The sequence below is a fragment of the Neodiprion virginianus genome, chromosome 2 (assembly GCF_021901495.1).
Source record: "Neodiprion virginianus isolate iyNeoVirg1 chromosome 2, iyNeoVirg1.1, whole genome shotgun sequence".
NCBI lineage: Eukaryota > Metazoa > Arthropoda > Insecta > Hymenoptera > Diprionidae > Neodiprion > Neodiprion virginianus.
Genome location: NC_060878.1, coordinates 13,165,743 through 13,191,289, shown reverse-complemented (window position 1 = coordinate 13,191,289; position 25,547 = coordinate 13,165,743). Strand labels below are relative to the sequence as shown.

Below are 25,547 nucleotides of genomic sequence, written 5' to 3'. Positions count from 1 at the left end.
AATTGAAAACATTTAGTGTGTAATGGAAGAATACGAGTATTCCTAACAAATTCGTAAATCTATTATACATACTATCTTACGGGGATGCCCTAGTCAATTTTGACGTTGTACATATCTTTAAATATCGAAATCCACGTATATCGAACGCAAAAAAGGACTAATCAGTCCCATTCTTCATGAAATTCTGAACAAAAACACTCCTATACATTTTCTTTAGACGCAGAAATAAAGAAATGGCATGGATTCTACGAAATCACAATAGTAAATTCGTATAATTCATTCTAATTCTTTATTTATGCGTTAAAAGAAAATGTATTGTGTGTTTTTGTTTATAATTGCGTATAGACTGGGTTTCTCATTTTCTCAAGTCCTTTTTCGCCTCTGAGATACGTGGACTTCGATATTTGAAGATATATACGACAACGTCGAAATCGACTGGGGTACCATGATCGAACGAAGTTCCAAAACATAATACAAGTTCTTTCCACAACTACCCTGGAAATCTTTTAAATATTATCAGAATAATTCAGACTCAACGTTCAAACACTTCCAAAAATGATGCAGAATTTCTCTTACTAATGTTGTAAATTATGAGAACATTTTTAGGATTTTCTTCATCAGGGACTCGCTCTACTGGGCGTGCAATGGGATTGACCGGTGAAAATTTCATAGCCAACATTGCCCTCCGTCGTTGTTATTCAGGGAAAAGAACAAAATTCATTTTGAGGAAAGGAAATTTCGAAAACATTAATAACTATCATTCATTGATTCATGCGGAAGGGATATAATCGGGCGTAAAAGAGTGAGAAAAGTCCGCAGGGAACCGACTACAGCGCTAGACGAACACTTTGCGTAGTTGCGAACGTTGCGAGTTGTTTACACGGCTTTATCCTCGGTGTGGGTTTTGTTGACTGTAAGCTACCGCCGCAGACGCCGCGATGGGAACGTTGATAAGTTGCGGTAGAAAATGGCTGCCGCAGGCAAGAAATGAGAAAAGCAGCTGTGACGACGACGCGCGCAGCTCGTTTCGTGACACCGAGAAACCGAGATGGCGCTCCTCTGTTCGCGGATATCTGCTGCTGCTGCGGATATGAATATATGAAGAAAAAAAAAGTGGCGATAAGGACGGGTCTGAAGGAGCAGTGATTAGAGGTGATCTTTAATAATAGTGTGCCGACTAAATTGGTAAAAGTAAAACGGTGACGACGTGTGAGTGATGGGCAGTTAGTGAGGAGGCATTTGTTGTCGGTGTTGTTTTCTTTTCTTTTCTTTTTTTTTTTGTTTTTCTACCTCTTTCTGTTTCTGTTTCTTTATTTCCTTCGTCGGTTTTACACCAGCTGAGGCTGGTCCGTCCCACCTGAGGAATGTTGTCTAGTTTTGATCGAGTATTTGGTGCCGCCCGATTTGACGATTGGTCAGAATGTTAATAACGTGAAATAGCGTCCGTCGTTTCGGGACGATAACCGCGCTTTTGCTGGGAGACGTATGTGTGCCGGACAAGGTCGTAAAAGCATATCGCTGGTGGTGCGGCCGAGTCGTCGATCAGGCGGTTGCTGCTACTTCAGATGCCCGATTTCCGTCCGTAATCAAGCGACATCAGCTGCTGGATTTGACCACGTCCCGGATACAACAGGCGCTGGGCTCCGGAAGACAGGGGCGAGGGGGCGCCGGGAGGAATCGGGAATCCGGTAGCGTAGCCAAGAAGATGGCCTTCAACGAGGTAAGTATCGCTTGTCAGTTTCTCCCTCCCTTGGCACTTCGATATGCACACATTCTGACCCCGCGACCCCTAAACGCGACGTTGGCCTCACCTAACCTTACCTAACTTAACCTAACCTAACCTAACATATCGCAACCTAACCTAAACCAGCCTAAACCTCGTCCTTCATGCTCACCGCACAGCTGGTTACACGCACGATCTGCGCAGCGTTCTACCAGGTAACTCGGTCGCGAAATCGATCACGACGGAAAAAAAAAATTCATACCCCAGTGTATCAAGGTTTCAGTGAGTTTTCTTTCCCTCGTGTATGATAAATTTCACACCAGACCGCAAGCCCGATAATAGAGGAAAAATGGTTAAATTGACGAGGCTGAAGTTAGTAACGTTAATGTATCGAAATGTTGTAACAAAAATTACTATTTTGCACATTTAGAACACCTGAAGAAGTTGAGTTTATGAAATCTGAGTTTGCTGATACTGTGTTAACAGTTTACTAAATTTCGCGTAATCCTAAAGTTGGAAAACAACGACTTTTTCCAAAGATGCAGCGCTACATTAACGTTACAAACTTCAGCCTAATCCAAATTCGAATTCTCACCACTCTGTCTCATCGGAGAATTATTTTTTAATGTCCTGGATTGCAAAACAAACATACCGCTAAACTGACTGATGATGTTTAAAGAGATACGGTATAATATTCGAAAAATTTTTATGATTCAGAATTTTGGGAGAAATCGTTACCGATTTTATCGAAAGGATATCCAAGGTCGAAATCGACTGTTTGATGATAGAGAGGTTAGACTCTCCGGATTTAGGAATTCATTAAAGCCACAAAATAATCCGATACAGGTAGTTATGTATGCAAATAATTCCGTCCGTCAAACTCTATTTTGCAACTTATTCGTCACTAATGAACAAACAGGAACGTACTTCGCGTGACGCTTTCGGAACATCAGAAAACTTACGTCCTTATGCGACTCGAGCGATCTTAATCAACGAGCCGACGACCGATTTTCAACATTACTAATTTTCCTTGTCCTATGTTCTTCAAACTAACCTACAAAGTTCTATATTCTTTCGGCTTACTTTTCGCCAAGTCTTACGATTAAAATCTAATTTTCGGATCACCGACTCGTGGATAGTCTCGATTTTATCCGCGTGCCTGCAAAGCTGGCTAGTTGGCGCAGTGGCACACGCAGAATTCATCGTATTGAAGTTAGTAACGTTATCGTAACGATTCACGCTGAGGAAAAACTGTTATTTCGCGATATTGGAATTGCCTGAAATTTAGTAAACCGTAATAAGATGAAATACACTCATATTACGAAATCTTAGTTCCATCAAAATCATTGTAAAATTGAGAAAATAGTTTCGTTATGATAACGTTACTGATTTCAATCCCGTCAGAATTCCAGGTTACGCAGTTTAAATACCGTGGCGCTCGACGAGTTGATAGCATACCGCTGATGCAGCGTGTGTGACACGTAGTTTATGTCACTAGATGCACTTGAAAGTGATTTTCACTATTCTTGATCCGTGAGATCAATAGAACTGACTTTCAAATCCAAAACATCACTTGCTCGTCAAGAAAAACATCGTTTCAATGCTTTTTAACCATCGAGTTGTATGAGACTGAAGCTAGCAACGTTAACGTAACGAAATATTAGGGGAAAAAATCCATATTGCGCAATTTTAGAATGACTTTCAAGGAGTCGGCTTGCCAAAATAAGAGTATATTTTGTTCATCGTAGTTTAACAAATCTCATACATTCTTCATGATGTGAGGTAACGATTTTTCCTGAACATGAATCGTCACATTAACGTTACTAACTTCGCTCTTATCGAGTTGTACACGTGAATAATATTTCTTTACCTAATGTCAACAAGAGGGGGAAAAATAACGAGTAATCGAATTGCACAAGAGCTGGAAATTGATATTGAAAGAGAAAACATCGCACTCGTCAGCAATTTTGGTACATATCGAAGTTGGGAAATGTTTTTTTATTCCTTACATGTATACAGTAATAATGATAATAATGAACAATGTTTACGTTTTCAATTTCGTACTATTTCGCTATAACAATAAGAGACTTGACTATCATTATCAAATGGTCAGTAAGCAATATATTGATAACGATCTTGGGTTTTCGAAAATTCGAATAAAAGTTGAGATAATTGATATTAGAGATGTGATATTCATCACAACGCCAATTAATGTATACCAAAGATTATGGTAATTAATTTAATTTTAATTAAATATCATGTTTTTACTGACCACTTAGATATCCAATATCATCAACATCGCATTTGTAAAGAAAAAAAATTATAATAACAATAATAGACATAATAAAAACAAATTGACTCAGTCCATAACGAGTGTATTAATAGTCGAACGATAAAAAAAAGGAACCCAGTTTTAGCGTATTAATTTTCATTGCGGACACTTTGCGTCGTCCACGAAAGGCGACTTCTGCTGATAACGAGCGATAATTGGTATTGTTAGTCACAGTCAGAAAAAGAGTGAGAGAGAGAGAGAGAGAGAGAGAGGGAGAGGGAGAGGGAGAGGGAGAGGGAGAGGGAGAGGGAGAGGGAGAGGGAGAGGGAGAGGGAGAGGGAGAGGGAGAGGGAGAGGGAGAGGGAGAGGGAGAGGGAGAGGGAGAGGGAGAGGGAGAGGGAGAGAGAGAGAGAGAGAGAGAGAGAAAGGTTTGCTTGAAGAAAACGTGCATGCGAGTAGACGCAAACTATGGGTATAAAATGAAAAAACGATTCAACAGTACAGTGGGGGGAGGCGGTTAGACTCGACTTGATGTCGGATATTTATGCAGAAACGTGCGTAAAAAAAGTCAAATTGAATATTGAAGAATACGTATGACGAGTGAATTGGTTGGTTTTGTTAGCAAGCACCTGCTACCCTACTGCCATCGATCGGCGGGAATCATCCCCCCCCCTCCCCCCCCTTCCCTACTAATCAAATTGCTTAAATACAAGCTATAATCAGCCGAACCTAGGTTTTTGTGTGCTGAAATAATATAATAAACTATTGTTATACTGCATCGGGAAAAGAAAAAATTTGTTCAATAAAGCAAATGTGATGGCCATTAAAATAATATGGCAAAAGAAATGTTTTGCTAGTTTAAAAAAAAATTTAGTGCCAGTTTACCGATGAAACAAATTTTTATTCCGACTATCTGACGCTACTCTTGTCGAATCGAAGAAAAACTGCTTTCGACATGTATGATCGGCATGTTTGGTAAAGTTGACAAATCCTGCACCTGTATGAATGTCGAATATTATAGAGAAGTAGGAGAATTATGCAGCGTCATGAGATTTTCTTGTAACACCATTGGCCTCCTAATCATTGCAAAACGAATGTAATACAGCCGAGACACGTTGTATGCGGTATCGAGATCATATTGAAGTTAGTAACGTTATCGTGACGATTCGCGTTAAGGAAAAATCGTTATTTCGCGATTTTGGAATTGTTTGAAATTCAGTAAACCGCAACAAAACAAAACACACTCATATTTCGGTAAATCTTAGTTTGTTTAAAATCATTGTAAAACTGTGAAAGTAGTGGTATTTCCCACAATGTTTCGTTACGATAACGTTACTAACTTCAGCTTCGTGAATCGAGCAGAATCACGCTGCAGCAGCGACGGATAGACTGATGGAAACTATTGACAATGAATGCTGACGTCGGTATGGTCTAACCGTTGTCATGCAGGCCTGTGGACAATGCATCTATTGTATTCCATTTCTAGGCGTATGCCTACCTACGCTTTGCTCTTCTCTTCCTTCCTCGGGATTTAAAATTACCGCTGCTGCTGTTTACCGTGACTGCAATCCATGAAGTAGGTTCGTTATTCTACATACATATATACGGCAATTTATATAATATATCATAATATTATATTAAACTGAATTATGTAATAGACTGCGAATAACTTTAAACAACCGGTAAATGAAAACGATATTGTTTTATATTTACAAGTAATGAAATCGAGCATCTTATAACCGTATGTAGAAACCGATCGAAAATTGAAGAAAAAAAAAATAATGTTTACATCAATTTTACCTATATATAGGTATGTAATTTTGATTATCGAACCGGGTATGAGAATATAATTATAGCAATGTTTCTTTATCTGGCCATTTGCACTTATGTGTAATCAACCCTTTCAGGACGGCACGAAATACAGTTTCTGATAAAGCGTGAGTATAATAATGACATTTGATTCGCACACATATCTTCCCGTCCGAATATTTTTTTCGTGCAAAGTAAAGTAACTTTTATGTGTAGTAATAGTGTTGTTATGATACCTAGTCAATTTTGATGTCATGCGTTCCTCCGATGGGTGCGGTAATTACGCATAACATATGTTAAACACAAAGCGCACGCGAGTAAGAGTGAAAATATACCGTTACTTCACCGATGTCAATTGACGAGAAAACAAACCAAGACAATATAATAACGGCTAATGTCATTCGAGCCCATCGTCAGTGATGCCCACAATTCCGTGACGGGACTGATTCTTGTACAATTGCTGTTGCTATCACACATCAGCGACGAAGGAGATGCAAAAGCTGTGACTGGAAAACATGGTCTACATATGCTATGTACAAACAAAGTCTGTGAAAACAAAAACATTATGCAAAATTCGGTTTTCCCGAAAAAAATAAGAAGATGGATGATAAGAATACAGGTTTTTTCCTTGTCGATCACACATATCCCTAAAATTTGTTGAAGAAAACAAAAAGTAGCAATGTTGTAACTTGAAATAACAAGAAATTCATTGCGTGTATTCCTATGCTGAAATTAAATTCCACTACTCCTCCATTGCTTATCGGATTCGAATGTTTACACAGGTGCTCATAAATTTTTTTGACGCTTACCGCATAATGACGAAGACGACACACCTATTTTCTACGCACATCGTAATAATAAATTGCGCAATAGCCGTATATGAGGATGATGATAACCTCCAAAATTGAGCCACAATCGAAAAAACCTTGAACTACCTTTTCGAGGGATGAGTGTAACGTAGCGCTAAAATTATATATACCTGAATGCCAATGTAATCTCATTTTCTATAATCACATTTTGTCACAGCGCACTTACATAGGTATACATATTGGTATAGACCTTGAAGTCTTTTTGCTCTCGTTACATGTATATGTGCAGCCTATCCAAGAAAAGTTAGGTGTAACACATCATTTGATCACTCGTCTCGCCGCTTTTATGTACGTATTACTAAAAGTTGTCAAACGATAAACATTGAAGAACAAGTCCTCAAATTTTCTGGTACTTGTGAAAATAAAAATCTTCACTCAAAATTCCATCACGTCAGGAGTAAATGAAGCAAAATTAGTGTGCTAAACCTTATCTAAATCGGTTCAACCATTCTGAACTTATCGTCCCACAAAAAAAACTCTTTTCGGAATCACTCATGAAAGACTCGACTGATTCAGGTAAAATTAGGGATACTGGTTGTCGGTTTTCTTTAACTATTCCTGGCTTATCGTCGAATAAGAAAAGTTCAATTGTTGGAAGTAACTCGGAAATGGCTTTACAGATTTTGCTCAAATGTTTATCAATTTTGGGTTGGCTAAAGTCAGTACCACCAACATTTACATATTAAAATGTTGCGTCCTTTCTCGAGTTATCGCTGGTCGAATAATTTGCTACACATTATAGACACGCAGTGATTATCAGAAATGAAGTAACGACAGGAAAGTTATCAAATTATCGAACGCATTTCAGAAATAGCTTATTTGCCAGTTAATCTGAACTCAAGATCGGACTTGTAGAGTTTTTTTTCTTCATATCCCATTGAACTATCGTATATATGTATATGTATTTATGTATATCATACGGAAAAACAAGGTCTCTAGTTTAATAAAAAGTCAGAATAACTCCGGTGCGAGCGATCTTGCGTCTTACATATTCAGGTCGACGTTTACCGTAGTCGCAAGCAACTCGGTGCAGGTTGTCGTCGTCGTCGTCGGACAACGGTATCCCATCTGGACAGGGAGGGACGACATACTAGTTAGTCAGCCAGGTGAACGCGCTGGAGACGAGATACCTATTCCCAGTTAGAAAACGGATTCCTCACGTCTCATGGATCGTATACACGCCTGCATACATATTGCAGAGGCGTCACGTCCTCCGCAACTCGTCGATGTCCAGTATCGTTAAAATGGCGTTATTCTAATCGCTCGTTTGCCTTGTACAATTTCAGCGTTTCACACATGTACTCCATGTAGTAAAAGACCAATATTTGTTTCTTTTTGTTTGTCGTACGTAAAACCATCCGAAGTTTGCTTCTTAAGCACTTAAAAATGGACAAAGAATTATGGATACTGGATACTGGATACTGGAAATTGGGTAGTATTATATTATACTTCGAGTTATCGACTGAGTCTCCCCGATCGGTATAAATTGCATAGTCCAGTTGATATCCATTAAACTTAAGTCGTGTTATTTTAATCGATCCATGTACTCATTTCTGATATTCACAATCTACACCCACAGCGATTTAGGAGTTTGAACTAAAGACCGCAACTCGAAACGCAATCATAGTTTCGAAAATATCGACAGAGATCATTGAAAACGAAGTTAATAAACGCGGAGACTCGACCGTAAATAGTGAAATCCTTCAGTGAAATCGAGAATAAAAATTTGCTAAAAAAAACAGCTCTGACTGGTATAACGATTGGAATCCACCGGTAACTTTCGATTTAGGATCGTTTGATGATTCATGACAAAGATCCGCAGTTTCGATGCTCACTAATCTTGTCAGATCCTGTTGTGTCGGTACCTTGGTAATCGCAATGTCACCTGGGAGAGAGCGAAGGTCATTGGCTCTAAGGATACGTGCAGTAAATATAGTTACGGTGTCGCGCGGCGGGCGGCGGTGGTCCTGTCGAGGCTCGAGGCCAAGGATGCGAAGGTCCTTGCCCCATAAGGGCCTCGCACGCCTGCAGCTTCGGATCGCAGACGGTCGACGTCCGGGTAACAAACCCAGCGAAGAGGTGCAAGATACATCGATGAGCGCAGACGCGTGCAGACACATCAAGTTTCAGGGAGGTGAAGGAGGAGCAGGATCTCCCAACTCCGTAACGTAAGAGACTGCGGAGCAAAAAATGGAGTAGACATTCGGGAGGTCCTTTGCAAAGTTCAGACAAAATTAATCGCCAGGTAGCCGAGCTTTCGAGCCTCCTTTTTGATCCACTACCCTTGATCCTCTCCGAATGAACGGGTTTCATCAATTTCTATTAGGCGATTAAATTCTGGGTTAGATTTATAAATAGCTCTTATACCCATCGAACTGCTTTCCTCGGTACCAGGACGTATCCTAGAAGCCTATGATCGATCAGTTCAGTTAATTTCAGAACATGTGCTTTTATGCTTGACCCTTGGCTGACATTGAAATGGTTCAGAATAGAATCCACAACTTGCAGTGCAGGAGAGATGAGTTTCATGAGCTCGTTTAAAGTGCGACTCTATGTTCACGGTTGCTTGGTAGGTATAAGTGAAAAATCCGGTAGCAGGGGAAGGTATCAGGCGTGACAAAACGGTGCCACTTTGCGATAAGGAAGCTGATGTTCTTGCGACTCTCATCTTTCATTTTATGCCCTATAACCTTGTGTGCAGAATTAAGTTTGCTGCGGAAAAGCACCAGCGTTTCTCAGTAACTACTGTTGAAATTGAATGCGTAGAATTTGTTTTATAACAATATTTTACAGACACTGCTTCTTTGAGTTTTTCTTTCATTGATCTTGAGCAGCAAGTGTTCACTCAAATGATGTTCTGCTCGGATTTCGACGCAGAAGGCAATTTTTCACCCTCTACTTATGCCAAAAGAAAATTTTCGAAATGCTTGAGTAGATTTTCGATAGAAGAGAAAAACCTGCAACACGACAAATCGCACTGGTGATTTATCGGTCGGCAACGAGTTCTCTCCTTCCGTGACCAAATACAGAAGCTAACCTAACCTCCACCCTACCAACCCCGTGGAGAGGTCACCGACACCGACACGCGCGCAGAGAAGCAGAGAGAGAGAGAGAGAGAGGGGGAGAGGAAAGAAAACGGTGGTGTTTTCCCCTATCTTCTTCTTGCCCCTCGCAACGACCTTCATCTCGGGGAATGAAGGGTGGGGCAAGACACTGCGAAGTGGTATCCACTTCCTGTCCGATTGGTCTTCAATCAACGCCCATCCAATCGACCCTGCTTCGTGAACCAAACTTCGCCTCCATTTTACCACCAGTCACCCTCACTCTTCCTTATTTCTTACATCAACTGCTAAGCACCTTTTGTGGTCCATTCAGCTCTCCAAACAGCCTTGCTGACTGACTCGCCCTGGTTCTTCTCTCTTGAAGTTGACACTTGATCTAATCATTTACAGTTTGACATATGCATCATTCTTATCCGAAGAAATAAGGGTGTCAATTTTCTTGAACAATCCTAGCAAAACGTAAAATATCATAAATATTGTGGTAATGCATTTCTTTACGCAGTCACCAACTTTATTTCAATACTATACTCAAGTTTGCATCATATATGGAGAAAGGGTTACTCATGTAGGCTTCGTCACACCGTTCAACGTCATGTGAAAGAGATCGGTTTAAATTTAGCATCGAATCGAACACTGGGTATAAAGTATAGAATACGGTATCTTCGATATCTTTTGTGAGTCAGAAGCATATGAGGCAAAAGCAGCGGCAGTGACGTTATACCTATAAAAATTCATCCTTGAAACTTGCCACCTTTCCTCAAGATTCCAAACGGTCTGCATCACGTATACGAAATTCCTTTGACGAGCGCCATTGGGGAACTTTTTCGCTATTTCACTTATGGCTTGCGGCACGAAGCCCAACTCTCTTTTTCTACAGGTAGATTTTCATTCTTAGACAACTCATTGTCAGCTGAGAATCGGCAATGAAAGACCATCGTCACTCATCACCGTTTATTTAGAACGGTAATTTTCTTGTGTCTTTTCCTTCCTTGTTTAATAAATATATCCTCGTTGGTTTTGCAAGACAACAGACACGGTCAACTGTAAAGTAGTGTGCCATAACTTCAAAGCAGTCAGAAGAACAGTTGAGCGGTTCTGTGAAATTTTCTACCTTTTCTGTCTGTTAAAGATCAACGATCGTAAATCCAATAATTTTTTTTAGTCGGGATAAGAGAATTCATCGCTAAGGAAAAGAAAAGAGTTTTGTCACATACGATTTGCTATAACTTATCGGTAAAACAGGGAAATCCTACGTTGTATCAATGATTTGGCAATCGAAGTGTGAATCATCGACTGATCAAGAAAGTTTAGTTTTTACTACTGGCTGAGAAGCAGCGGTGTTACCAAGTGCCGAGCAAAGCATATCGCTATACCATTATTCAAAAAACATTAGAAATCTGTAGATATGATGAACTAAGAAATCTCTATTATTCACTGAAAAATTGACGAACAATCTACACAATAGTCAAATTATGAAGACAAATTCAAATTACAAGGACAAACAAAACTCCAGTCAATCATTTATTACAATTATTTTTCAGTTATTGAAGAGCTTTCTCTTGCACTCATGTTGAACCTCCAACTACAAAACCTTGTTAGTAAAAATACTTGAGGTAATGTAAACTACCGACGGTCGGTAACAAAAACTATAATCAAACTTTTTTCGATACTATTAAATTTTTGTCGACGGAACTGACGGAAAATCGTTACGCTTTGGTTAACGAACGCTTCTTCCCGAGATGATTCCGAAAACAACATCGGCAACGAAAAGTCTCTAGATATCTCTAGACAATCTCAAACGACTGCAAAAATCACTACGGGCTATTAAAAATCTCCAGAATTCTCCGAACCTCTTTAAAAAATTGCCAGGGTTGAGATGTGTCGTAAATCGGGCAAAAAATCTCAATTCAACGTTCAAAAACTCCAGATCTATCTACGAAATCACCAAATTGGCAATACTGTCTGGAACAGTGAGGAGAAAACTTCGAATGTGGGCACGAAAGGAATACGGGATTCTTCGTGTCATGTATCTCGATGGAGTTTAATTCCGAGAGCAGACACCCCTTCTACCCACCGCGGCTTGTGCATGGCGATATGGCGAAGACGAAGAAGAAAAGGAGGTGGAGTCGGCGCTGCAGAGGAAAAGGACAATGGAGAGAGGGTGGAGGGCGGCTTTTTCCGGGGGTGGGAGAAAGGGGGTGAGTTTGTCGAACGTCGCGACGCTCGCGGATTCGGAAACCAGCCTCAGTCGACGCGCGGCTGGCTTCCACGCTGCTGGTCGAATGAATTCCCCTTGGTACGGTTAAATCATAAACGGTTCACCCCTCAGTGTTACGCTGGTGTTACAAGGGTTGTGGTTATGGTGTGTGACTTTCATCTTCGTCGGTGAAGTTTATTATTTGAGAAACGCTTATCCGCTTCCTTACACCGAACGTGTTGGTCATTCTGTGTCAGATTCTTTGTTTACAACGGTAACTTATTTTCAAAATTTTCGAAACTGTCGAAGGTTCTCTTAACCTCTCCATAAAGTTTTATGAAGTGAATTATTCGCGTGAATAACTTCTCGAACGAGAATTTTTTTTTTTTATCGCTGTTTTTGCGCCGACACTTTTTTATCTGTACATCCTGAATATCTCACAATCAGTGAACTTATTATTTGTTGTAATATTACGAAACGTCGTAAATTGGTAAAGTATACTGCTGCCAATTGTTTTCCAAAAAAGATGCTGATACCGTTGTTGAAATACTCTGGTATTTTGATTTTTTATTGTCGAAGGAACAAGTCATTGAAGTTTTAATATTGTTCCGTGTTGAAAACAATTTGTACAACAACACAGCTTTGTGTATGTGTATTTTAAGCACCGGTTTGTTGAGCTGCGCCGCCTGCCACGACCGACCCTATCGCGTGACCAAGTGCTTACGTTCTTGCGTGTCTTCAGGGCGATATCTCTCCGACGTATATACCTCAACCTCAGTTGATCCTCTGCCCTTTTTAATCTCCAATTCAATACCCGTGGAGAAACCTGGGAGATTGTGGGGTTTGAGTTATTGGAATTACGATTCCGAATAGTGACAATTCAATACAACATTTCTATCTGTGTAGACATCATATTTGCACACTTTAAGCCGTGAAGGATTTGGCAATTCCTTAATTTTTGGAATAAAAATTGGAAGGCGAAATTTCTGATTGACTATGACTATATATCAGGAAATTGACACCCAACTCCAGACACGCTATTTCTACTATACCCTTAGTGAAATCAACACCCTCGAGTTTTTCACAAGCATCTGAAATCACCGACAGTTCTAGATGATACTTTTTCTCTACATGCTTGCTTGAAGTACCTCAAAGTTATTATTTCTGCTCTAGAATAAGCAGGTTATCGATTCGGTTCCAACCTAAGATCATTGAATTTAAGGGGGCTACTAACTTTCCTGTTTTACCAGCAAGTTCAAAAAATGGTATTCTACACCTTTTTCACCTCCTGAGTAACGAATCATATCTAAACTTTAAGAAATTACGGGTTTCATGATCTCACCTGTGTTCACAATTTACCGAACTTGTCTCGGGTCAAACTTTGAGGTTCGACACCCCCTTGAATCTGCTCTTTGTTTCGTATTCTTCAAACTCAGTGGATCAGCCATTACTCCATAAGAATTAAATCCACCTTTCCACCGTAGGTGGGGAAGGAATCAGCAGTGTTGTGTTGTGTTGTAGTGCAGTTGGACCTGTTTCGGGCAGGCGAAACAAACCGGTTCACGGTCGACCGACTCGGCCTGTCCAATGTCGGTAGTGTTATACTTGTGTGGACCCTGCATTTCGTGCAGAACATCCTAGTCTAGCTTTTGCGTAATTGTTCAACTGCAGTTCACCACTGTTCGATTCGGCCTTCGCAGTATCGGGAGGCTGCTATTTTCATTCAGTCTCTCTCACTCTTCACTTTCGTTCTCCCGATGTGCCGTTGCTGTTGATTGTTGATTGAAAATACTTCAATTCCATTTTCATTCCAACACAACGGTGAACATGTTTCATCTACAATAAATAAACGCATTCTGCGACAAGTTTATTGTGTCCCAAGGGAGCTGTCAATTCAGTCGACAGGATTAACTCGTCGACGATCGGCAGGAATAATGGAAACTCTGGGTGAATGTTTGAACGATGGGTTCTAATTTATACTGCAATGTAGTTAACTGCCATTTTCGTTCACTTCGATCTGGGGTTTGATCACCTTTGAAATCTATAAACCACTCGTGAGGTCTTGTTATATAATTTTTAATCTTTGTAATCCCCCGAAATCTGTTGGAGTCTTACTTCTTATGGAACCATTGAAATTTCCTATATTCTTATAAAATCTATGAAATTCCCGAATCCTGTAAATTTATTTGGAATTTTCGAAACCCCGGGAAATGCTCTGAAATCTGTGAAATTCTATGACTTTTTCTTGAAATTCTTAAAATCGGCAACAACCTTAAAATCTTAAAAATTCTTTTGAAATTGTCAAAACCGCATCAAATCTACTAAAGTTTCTAAAATCATGTGAAACCTTTTGATGTCTCGCACCATTCTCGAAGTCTAGATATACTTTACACCTCTGAGTGATGAGTTGAAAGATTAATTGACAAATTTGCCATGTGATAAATCCGCTGGTTGAGAAGAGTTTATTGATGGAAAAATGGTAATTTTGACAACGATGTATCTCTTGATTTATTGTTAGTTGGTTGGTCGGCAACACTCGTCGGTAATAGAAGGTTGATCATTAAGTGATTCAAAGACTAACATTTGTATACGTATTATGTATATACATGCAAGGTAATACATGTACAGATATCTACATATAAAGACCGCAGCATGACTCGTTTGAATTTTCCATTTCCATGCGCTCTTTCGGGGTTTACACACTATGAAGTGCTTTTTCTGAGGCAGATTAGCTTTATTCACGCCCAAGCTTTAACTAAACACGTTAGATTTCATTCTTTCTTTCTTTTTTCTTTTAAATCTTGACGCAGATTCGCAGTGAACAATAACGATACAGTTTAAATCTTGAAAGGTGAATAAGCAAGCTTCTGAGAACTAGATATTCAAATAATTGAACAAAAATCAGTGCCATACTTGGAAAATTTGACCTAAACGTAAAAAATCTAATAATATTAAAAAATGTTCGCTGCAATGGTGCTGCACAAGCACAACAAGAATAACAACAACAACAACAACAACAATAACCAATTGATAACCACCAGCAACTTGAACAATAACAATATTAACGACCGTGCAGTTAACAACGCTAATAATTCAGTCTGCATGAAAGCGGTAAGTCATTTGAAATTTAATTTTGTAAAGCAGATTTTTTCATCTAGCAAAAAAAATTCCCGTATCGTAATAATAAATATGAAATAAACGTTCATGGAATTCAGCCTTGTTTTGTGCTGCAAACATTATGCGAGTAGTAATTTATTTGTATTTAAATATTTTTAGCCGATTACCACGTGAATAAACGAAACAGATTTGAACGTAAATTGAACTTTTTACACGTCAGCAATTTTTAGTAGCAGGCCGAGGAATCCGCGCTGTTATACCTACGAACGTTCATTATACATTCGACTACACAGACACTCTCTAATCCCACCGGAAAGCCGGGGGTTCCTTGGTTGGTTGGTTGGGCAGGGAACAGAAATACCCTAAAGATACGAGTCGCAGTTTGAGGGCTCAGAACGGTCGACGGATTTTGCCAAATAGATGGCCTCTTACCACTCCGGCTTTCGGCTTACTTACTGGCTTTTCGCTCCAGGATTTTCATACACCCTCATTATACGACCCTGTACTCCATTCCCGCAGAGGGCCGCGGCTTTCCTAAAAAATTTCAATTTCTAAGTAGCTTACTGACAGTATTTAAAAAATTATAAACGATTCAAAAAAAAAAAAAAAAAACGGTAAGTAAAAAATGGTAGTATAAATTACTGCCCAATAGCTCTGCGTTGGCTTGTAGGATATAATAACAAAACAAATGTTATTGTCCAGTAAAACTGCAAGTCCTTAAATACAAAATCTGTGTCTTTTATTGGGTAGAACACCTTGGAAGACCATGGCTATCATCCGTGATTCTTATGTTTGGACAGATCGACGTATCACGACTTTGGCAGGATATCGTAGTCCAAGGGGTTAACTTTGAAAGTAAATTTAATTTTATGTCATCATTTTAATTTAGAAAGCTACTGTATGCCGTAACAAGAAACTGAATTCAAATGCAGACTGTTGAAAAACTTTCGTCATTCGCCTAAAATTGGCCCGTTTTGCAATTGGAGTAGCCAATTTGTAAACATCATTGGACCTTTGATTAAAATTCCACAAACCGACATGGTATCACTTCACCGTTGAAAATTAATTTCAAACTGACAAGCGACGCTTCGTCGCCCATGTTTGGCTTGCCCACCAGTTTGAAGGGTTAACAGGGGTGTGTCGCTGCATTGAATTAACGTAACTGTATCGCGACACTGAGGAGGATATCCATACGTAAACAGTAAAGGTTGATGAAAATCCTCACCGCCAACGACGCGAGTGGAATTCCCAAGTTCATTTGTTCGGACGACCAATCAAAGATCACTTCGCTCTGATTGTTCACGGGGTGATGCGGAGTCTCATTAAGGCGATGTCAAACCTTCCGGCTTTTGTTTTACACCTTTTTTTTGGGTTTGCCACGAAGGTGTTGGTCCTACCGTGTTCCAGTAATGGTTGTCGCGCTGAACAGGTGCAAAAAATATTAAGAACTGAGAAAATCGACTGAACTGATCGAGTGAACAAGAAAATTTCGGCTCCTGGTAAGCATGCTACAATCCATTTTCATTCGAAAACCCGTAGTTAATAATCGGATTCCAATGACGCATCGCGGAGAAGAAAACTATAATGAGATATCACCACTCACGAGAAGACAAAATGGCAAATATGACTCGTTAGAGAATTTCTTGGCAATGTAAGCAAGGCTAGAGTTTACATCAAGTCCAGCTATACCCGTGACATCAACGTGACGAAACAACGAAGCATTACGGTTCACCGATAATAACCAGAAAAGGTGAAAACTCAATCTGGCGAAAAAGCGGACTGTTGAAAAAAAAATTTCATTCTGAAATTGAATGCTTTTCAGCGCTTTGAGTATCTTGAGATTGATCCTTGTTCAAATGATGTGACACTTTTCCAATAATTTCTTCACGAACGCCTACAGCTTTTGGGATAAAAAGGACTGATGCCCTGGGGAAGGATGCCTCTAAGTGCTAGCACGAAACTAGATGGAAATTCTGTGTCACGTTCAATGCACCTCTAACAGCTGCAATATGCCACAGAATGCCTCATAGCAGCCTGCAGAATCTCATCTTTCTGCTTCATTGGTGATCCGATCCGACCAACCTCGCGACGCTTCTTCATCTTCTAAACTTCATTTCCTCCTGTCCATTATCCGGAATAGCGTAGATCCGTTCGGGAGTCGCCTGTTCATTGAATTAGGTCGGACCTTCCTATTTTACCGACAGGCACTTTTTTTTTTTTAATGATTGTGAACGAAGAAATCTGATACGTATCGAGAATTTGAACAGTCCCAAAATATACCTATTCACAATTGAGTCGAATCTCAACAATCAAAATAGTCGAAACTGCGAATGGTTCGAACTGCGTATGATCGTTTACGCTAAATGCAGATCCAAATTTTGAAAATCGATTTGGCGGAAACGGATTTTATAATTCTTGACAATAGTCCAAAATAAAAATATGCCTTTTGCAGCGAAGACAACGTGCATCGTTAGTCCGTTAGTCGCAATTGGGAGTGGGAATCGATTTTCCGCGACACATAAGAGCCCTCTTCCTTTAGCCGTGCAGAATTCAGCTTGGCAAAATTCCCACATCGTTGCTCTCCTTCTATTCTTTCTATATATCGCTCTACGGAGTTGCCCTTCTACGCGTTGACGCTGAAAAAAATTGGCAACGTAACTGCATGGCAGAAAAGAAACAACCGAGTGCATATTTTATCCATGGCAGCCTGCCTGGTTACTGTAAACTCTTTTGTACCGATGATCCATTGGTCTGTACAATGCCCATCAGCATTTCAGTGTTTGCTGGGATTTAGCATCGCTCAGATCACGAACTTTGACTTCTGATTGTCGCAGTCGGTCATAACGTTATCGATCGATAACCGATCTCCCACTGGCAGTTATGTCACTGATGGCGTATGGCGCTGCTGAACGCTACACACGCGATATCTCGCACCTTTCACTTTTGTGAACTACCTAGTGTAGCCATTGTGCAGCGCGACTGTTGTGCAACTATATTTCAGTTCATAGCATTGCGAAAGCCGGAGTTGTATTGATATATACGTATAACCTATGTAGCAACGGCTTAGCACCGATATTAGTCACTTAACGACAGAAATCAAGTTGCTTTTTGTCTTCAAATCGAAAATTGCACTTTGTACCTGTAAACCTGAAACTCTAGCCGGCCGTCCTGCCATAGCTTTGGGTTACGGAATCAATTCCCTATTTATTACCAACTCAACCTTATTACAAACTCAATTTGAATTTTTTGCTGTTTCTGTTATTCGTGGGCACCCGATCAATTTGATCATTTGTGGCCAAGCTTTCAAGAAATCTTCATCTATCTATTTTGTCTTCTGATTGTGTTTCATTCACGATTAATCGCCAAATGCAGTTCTTTAACAGCTTTTGAAAGCGAACGCCTCATACAAGTCTTTATCCAAAATTCCAATTCAAATGATTTCACATGTGGTCAAATCAATTGACATATATTCAATTAGCAACTTGACGTGATTTTACGTGCTTAATTCAAGCATATTCCTGGATCACAACTCTGTTTCGATACGAGGTTGAAGTTAGTAACGTTACTCTAACGATGCATGTTTAGGAAAAATCTTTACTTCGCACCTTCAAGATTTTGTGGATTTAGTAAATCATAATGAACGAAGCGTACTCATATTTTGTACAGCCAATTCCTGAAAAGTCATTCCAAAGTTGCATAATAACGAATTTCTCCCTGATGTTTCGTTACATTAACGTTACCAACTTCAGTCTCGTGTTTCAATGGTTGGAATATAAAGTCGTTTCATTCTAGTCAGTTAAGCTGTAAAATTTGCCTCGCATGTCACTAACCATTTCCTTTTTGTTCTGTTACAGGTAAGATTTGCCCTCAAAATAGTCAAGATTAATTTCCTTCTGACTATGCCGAATCCATGAAGAAGTGGGTAACGTATTTTTTTCCGAAAAATGCATTGCCTTCTACCGTATGATAAATTCGGTTGAGGAAAATTCATTGTACGAATGCACATTGATTTTTCGTTGGTTACACGCTGCCTTCCTATACTGGAACTCTAGTGCTTTCGAAAACAAGTTATACTTCTCACCAAAGTATGTCAAAGTTGGGCAGAGGCAACCTGCAGCTGAGCAAATGTTTGTCAGGCGGTTTAGTGAGCGAGGTGTATTATGACGATCAGTTGTTGAAAATGTCAGCAACCTAAATAGATAGCGGCAAACGTTGTTTCCGCGGAATCACCTGTTCACAATGCGTGTTCTGTCCCAACGCGAAGACTTCTCGACAAGGCCCGTTTTAGTTTACATTCAGAGCGTATTTTTCCACCGGCAAACGTTCACGAAATCGCTTATTTTTCGTGTAAACTAATTTTCTCTTCTCTTTATCTCTTTCGAACGTTAAACGAAGCGACGATCGATTTTCGAGGAGTCAAAACTCCTCATGAAAAATGCCCTCGAGTGGATTCGAATTGAAATGTTTGAACCTCTCCCCTCCCATCCATTAAGGCTTTTAAATATAGTTTTGATGATTTTTGGTACGAAGAAAGAAAAAACTTTTCTAAGCAGATGGCATTTTACTGTTTAACGCTTCGAGCGTTTGCGCTTCCAACGCCTCTGTAACGCTGTAACCAAGCCCACCGGCATTGCATCTTCGTGACAACGTTCACTAACAAAGAGAATCTCGTCGTTTAATGACTCTGTCGTGTGTGACGACGACAGGATGTTACGTCCTCCACATTGTCGATCATCTTCTATTGTTCCAATATCACGCATCGATGCCATTCAGGGACAGATTTGACGCCAGCCTCTCATGTTGTAGGTCAAAGCCTTACACTCTTTTACAACCGCATAACGGAAGATCTAAACGACCCCATCTTATGATGCTCTACACTCCAAGTCGGGGTGGTCCTCGATGCTGCTGGCCTCTTGCCTATTTCCGTTCGTTTTCTCCGTTATCCCCGTTATCCTGGAACACAGCAGTTCTAACGATAATTATCCGAGGAGTTAACCACTCGTCGGATCGTGCGTTCGCCAGGTTTTAAGATCGCATCGCTTCAAAACATTTCAAATGTAATTTCATGGGATTTGATATGATTTCGTTAGATTTCATATGTGGTGTACATCGTATTTTGAGGGTGGTCAATATCGTGTCTTTATCACAGAAAAATCGATTCCCATTTAGCATATCTCGTTAACAATCTAAAGGACCTGACGATTTGTTGCGATATTCCGAAGCATCGGAAGATGTAAAATCTGCTGCTGGATTTTCAACATCTGTTCTCTACAAGGCGGTGACAGACCAGGAAAATTGGGAACGATCAGGTAGAAGTCAGGGAATTACCAGGTTCCGACTGAAAAGACATATTTCTTCGTTGTTATTTCCCAAAATTATTTAAAACCGTCAACTGTGTCTCGTAAACTCAAGAAAACTTGTTGTTGGAAGTAATATCGTTCAATTTTCATATCTTCTCCCCTTTCTCGTATATAATATAATTTCTGCCGGGGAAAAAAGTTAGAGAAAAATCATCGAATTTCCTCTCTGCGAAATAGTCACCACCGTATTCTACAAATATATTTATTTTGCATGAAAAATCTGATTTTAGAGATTTACTTATTTTTTTCCGCACCAGATCGATAACCTAGGCTGGTGTGAGATTTCTCACACGTGAGTAAATACTCTTCAACTTGAACGTACCTACCGCAGTATGACTTTTTTTTCTCCGTCCCAAGCGATTCAGCAACTGCAAAAAATGCCCTACCGAAATCGTCTAATATCGAAGTAATCTGACAGTCTGCACTTTCAGCGTTATAATTTAACTTCTGCAAGATAGGTAACCGACTGCTCGCTGCCACGAGTCGTGCAATCGCATAACAGCTTCAGCTAGATAAAAGTCCGGATCGTAGACAGGTAGGGTATCTAGTCAGTTGTCCCCACTCCGTTACCGTTTGACTCAGGCGACTCGATGTCCAGCGAACCAGCCAGCCAACCAACCCAACAAACCCGCGCCAGCAACGTCGTGGATTATATTTTCACCGCGTGCAGTCAGTACGCTCCTTGTCGTCGGGTATCGCTGTCAGATATGATATTCCGCGTTTTCAATAACTGACAGCTGTCAAAATCCTGTCGAACAGTAACGAGAGCTGTTTATTTATTTGTTCAAGTACCGAGATTAATGAAAAGAAGCATAATAATATTTATGTGAAATTTATAATAATATATTTTACAGTGATTGTGCAGCAGATGTGTGTGTGCGTGTGTGTGTGTGTTAAAAAAGATACTTCTCTAAACGGAAAATTTATTGGAGAATCTTTTTTTCTTTACATACGGTAAAAGAATTTTCTCATCTCGAAAAAGATTTCGGAGCGGAACATGTGTGATTGGTATATGAATTGTAACGATATACACATTAGATGTAAATTCGTGACATGAGATGAAAATTTTCTCACTATTAGAAAATGGGAATAAAAAAAAATAAATTAATTAGAATTTGCAATCATTTTTTGAGATCGATTATAATTCATTTGCGTCTGTTCCAAATTTCTAAATTAACCTGGGATCTAAGTAAGATCTAGATAAGATCTTGTATCGTAGGTAGGATGTATTCTAATTTGGGTGCAATTGGAATTGGCGAGACCTGAATAACCCGATCATTGCCAATTGAATTTAAACGACGTATATTTAGTTGGATATTATATGAATGCACTTGCCGCTAACTCACTGAATGCTCAATATCTGCTCTTATTATCGAAGTTGTCCGTTTGCAGTTTGTTATATCAATGAAAGACGTTATATTTTGCTACGAACCTCGCGGAGACCATTGTTCAGGAAAATTATCGTCCTTATGCTTGAGCGACGAATATTTTATTTTATAGTATTTTAAATTGTTTTTTAACGATTTTTTGTAAAAATATAGAGATTCTAAGAATAATACCGTCACGTGATTTGAATTTTCGAAGTGTTGAAATTTCAAATCATTTTCATAAAATTCAATAGTTTCATAATAAATAAATGATACTCTTTGTCCGCTTATCGAAATCTCATTTCAAATATCAAGACACCTCCTACTGTCTTGGTTAGTATTTAATGTTATAACACGTGCATTGTAGGGAAGTATTCAGTGCGTGAGAAAATAGGCTTTATTCGTTCTCTTGTATGCATACGTGAATAGATTACACGCGACTCAGACCAGGTTTTTCGGTTAGGAGAGATTATGCATGCAAGGTAATTTCGCTGCTGGTGCTGCCATCGCGTTTCAATAGCGCATGTAGAGCAGAAACAAGTGTATTATATATCCAACTTCGTATTACAACCTATGAATGAGGGAAGCATGTCCATTCTCTTTCTCTGCATCGCGATATAATTATTCCCATTATAACTTAAATATTTGACAAAATGTCTTGTCGTTAAATTATTTCACAATTTTACCGACAGATTTAGCAATTCGTATTTTACACTTTCGAGGCACGAAATATCTCAAACCTTTGGCAAATGACATGGTTTACGTATACATCCGTGGCATTGTTAAAAAAAAGTTGGAAATCTCGAGGGATCGACTATTACTCGCAGATGATTCTCACTCGTTTCGGCGTTATGGCGCGATACTTTACAGTCGAGTCTCATATTTTTTACGTATCTTCATCAATTTCCTCAACTTTTCTAAGCCGGCCGACAAACGCGACGACAAAATCGATGATGTTCGAAAGTTTGAAGCAATTTCGTCGGTCGGGAGAAGAGAAGATTGTGAAATACGATTTGCTAACTTTGTCGATAAAACAGCAAGGCCTGACATCCCCTTAATGTGATCGGCATCCGATGATTGCGAGCTAAAAGTGTACATATAACTATATACTCGTGTTTTATACACGTTTCTCGTGGCATATTGCAGCAGCGGCGGTGGCAGCGGCGCTTTCACTAACTCAACGAACGGAGACAGAAAACTCGCTACGACGAAATACGAAATACTTAGTCCTTACGTAAACGTATTCGTGAACAACGCGCGCGCTCGAAATTCGTTTTTTTTTTTTTTATTATTGGAATGAAATAAGTACGTGAAAATCACAAGTGCTAATATACGTACGTACATAAATAAATAGTAATAACAATTTTTGCGGATACATACAATTTTTTATTCCTAGCTTGCAGTCATGCATAATACATTTTTTTTAAGCTTTGATAAATTCTTACAATCGTTATAATTTATTCGTTTACATTCTGATATTACAACGATACTCGTATTATACAGTAACAATAATTTAATATAACTATAACTTGACAAGGAAAATAAAAATTTCAGACGTTCGCATATAATAACCGTAATGCATATTGGTATCCGGTTATATACTATACGCGTCACAATTACTAATTAACTGAACTGTTAACTACCGTCGTGCCTAGATTTGGCCCTCATGATCCCCTGCATGCCTGACTGTCGACGTTGTGCGTTTTACGTGACTCGAATTCACCGCATCCAGAAACCTTTGACGAATTTATAATGACAGAAAGAGCGGCTTCAACACCGTCTTGCGTTTGTAAAGTTCGATAAGCTCGCAATAAAAAATATCTCACCTTACAATTCATTGTCTTTGTTCGTTATCGCTGTTGCTATTTTTTTTCTGACGATAACTATACATATAATTCTATCCATTTCTGGGTTTTTACCGAATTTTTCCTTGCGGGTAATTTTCATTATAATTTGACCGTGATTCACATCTTTTAGTCAAGTCTCGAATCTTCTTTTTTCGCCATTATTGCAAATGATTTTTATTTTTATTCCCGTTCATATGAGCGACGACGACGATAATCTTTATTATGGATATCGTATTCGTGATCTTTGAAATGATGATTTATTGTTTTATACGCCTTTAGCTCCTCGACCCTCGCAGTTTTTTTATTTTTTCTTCTAACTTTCTGATTAATCGCGAAATCAATCAAACATGTGTCACCTTTAATAACAAGCACATCGCATCCGGTTGACTGACAACGTCATCATCTCGAGGGGCTTTACGATTAGTCTCTGCAGTTGTTAACACGATAAAAGAAAAAGTTATTAAGTAATCTACCGCGCTTATCGAAATTTATTATTATACCTACTTCTGTTTTATTTTTATTCCTATAGTTATATTACACGATTATTGAAGCGCTTTTCGATTCCGAGAACCTATTTTTCATTCGGGAACAAAACATTAGGCGAGACTAATCGCTTCTGTCGGGTAAAAAGCGATCCGTTATCGAACAGCATGGAGACGCCAATAGAGTCAAAACTGTTATGGCAAACAACTTTGTCGAAAACCGTGCTACAGTGAAATCACCTCCGCAGATTGTGTACAATCTATTTTCTTGCTGATTTGATGTTATTCTTGACGCACTATAATCGATCGATCCATATGTAACACATGGGGATAAATTAATCACAAATATAAGTTATGTAGGGTACGGTATGCGATTTAAATTAGTACATTATATCTGACGTAGCCTAATTATCGACTTAATCGCTAGTTAAAACATCTCATCGTAGTAAAAACAACGCTTATACTGAATTATCAGGTCTCGAATCAGTAGTTTTAATAATTTGAGAAGATAAGCGTGTAATAAGAAACTCGATTATACAACGTTTCAGGACACAATATCTGTAATTCGTCGATAATTTAATCACACAAAAATTGAAAATTATATAAATCACATGGTGTAGGAAAAATACTACGAAAAAATTCTAGTGCCATTACACAGAAGTATGTTTCCAAAGTGTGGCGTTCAGTGATCAAATATATAATCGAAATTGCAATGGAGTTCATCGGTTCAACCGTTCCTGCGTTATTGCAATGAACATTGGATGACTAAATATCAACGGTCAAGTCAAAAGCGATGCAGCGTTCACCGTGGTTTTAATCATTAGTGAAAACTCAACACCAAGTCAGAATCAGCGTAGAAATAGAAAGGAGAAGAAATATGCGGAACGGTACGCAGCCTCAGCAAACGGCCGTAATGGCACCGCCACATCTGAACGGATCTGCACAGTTTATAACCGGTGGCTACGTCGGCTACCATCCGAGGCAGGCCTGGGGCGGACCGTATCACCCAGCGCAGAATAGAAACGGGGTAAGACCCGTTTCTCATCCCCCGCCGCCACCCGCCAGGAGGGAAAACACCCTGGGGATTCCCCATGCGGGAAATCATAAGAATCTGAACGGACGATCGCCGGCAGCAACGAACTCGAGAAATCGCGTCAACAGGAATAGTGGCCCCTCGGTGAGTCTCATCCGTGTAAGCAGCTTCCGTTTTAAAGATCGTCATCAACCTCGTTGCATATTTGCGGTGAGGAATGGTCTGGTCGTATTTTTTTAACGGACCTTTCGTTGCAGCGTTCGTTTTTTGCGGAAAAAATAGATTATGACGATATGGAGATCTGTTACCGAGAGGTGATGATAGTCAAGTATCGAGCGAACAACTAACAAGGAACATCGGTTTGGTATCCCTCTTCGATTTCGTTGCTGATCATGTGTGTTGCAGAACA

The 25,547-nt window shown here is 39.5% G+C and overlaps 1 protein-coding gene across 5 annotated transcripts in view; it reads left to right on the top strand.

Moving 5' to 3' along the window:
* The first annotated feature begins 1,010 nt into the window (after positions 1-1,010).
* LOC124298898 (serine/threonine-protein kinase 25) overlaps positions 1,011-25,547 on the top strand; it is a 42,443-nt gene continuing 17,906 nt past the window's right edge. Inside the window, exons 1-2 of one of the 5 annotated variants that reach the window (XM_046751517.1) lie at positions 21,064-21,363; positions 24,726-25,282. In XM_046751517.1, the coding sequence (XP_046607473.1) occupies positions 24,983-25,282 (300 nt within the window). In that variant the 5' untranslated portion in view covers positions 21,064-21,363; positions 24,726-24,982. Of the gene's footprint in view, positions 1,721-14,887; positions 15,044-18,944; positions 18,972-21,063; positions 21,364-24,653; positions 25,283-25,547 lie in introns of those variants that run through there. The other 4 variants (XM_046751516.1, XM_046751519.1, XM_046751518.1 and 1 more) reach the window with 4 other exon arrangements.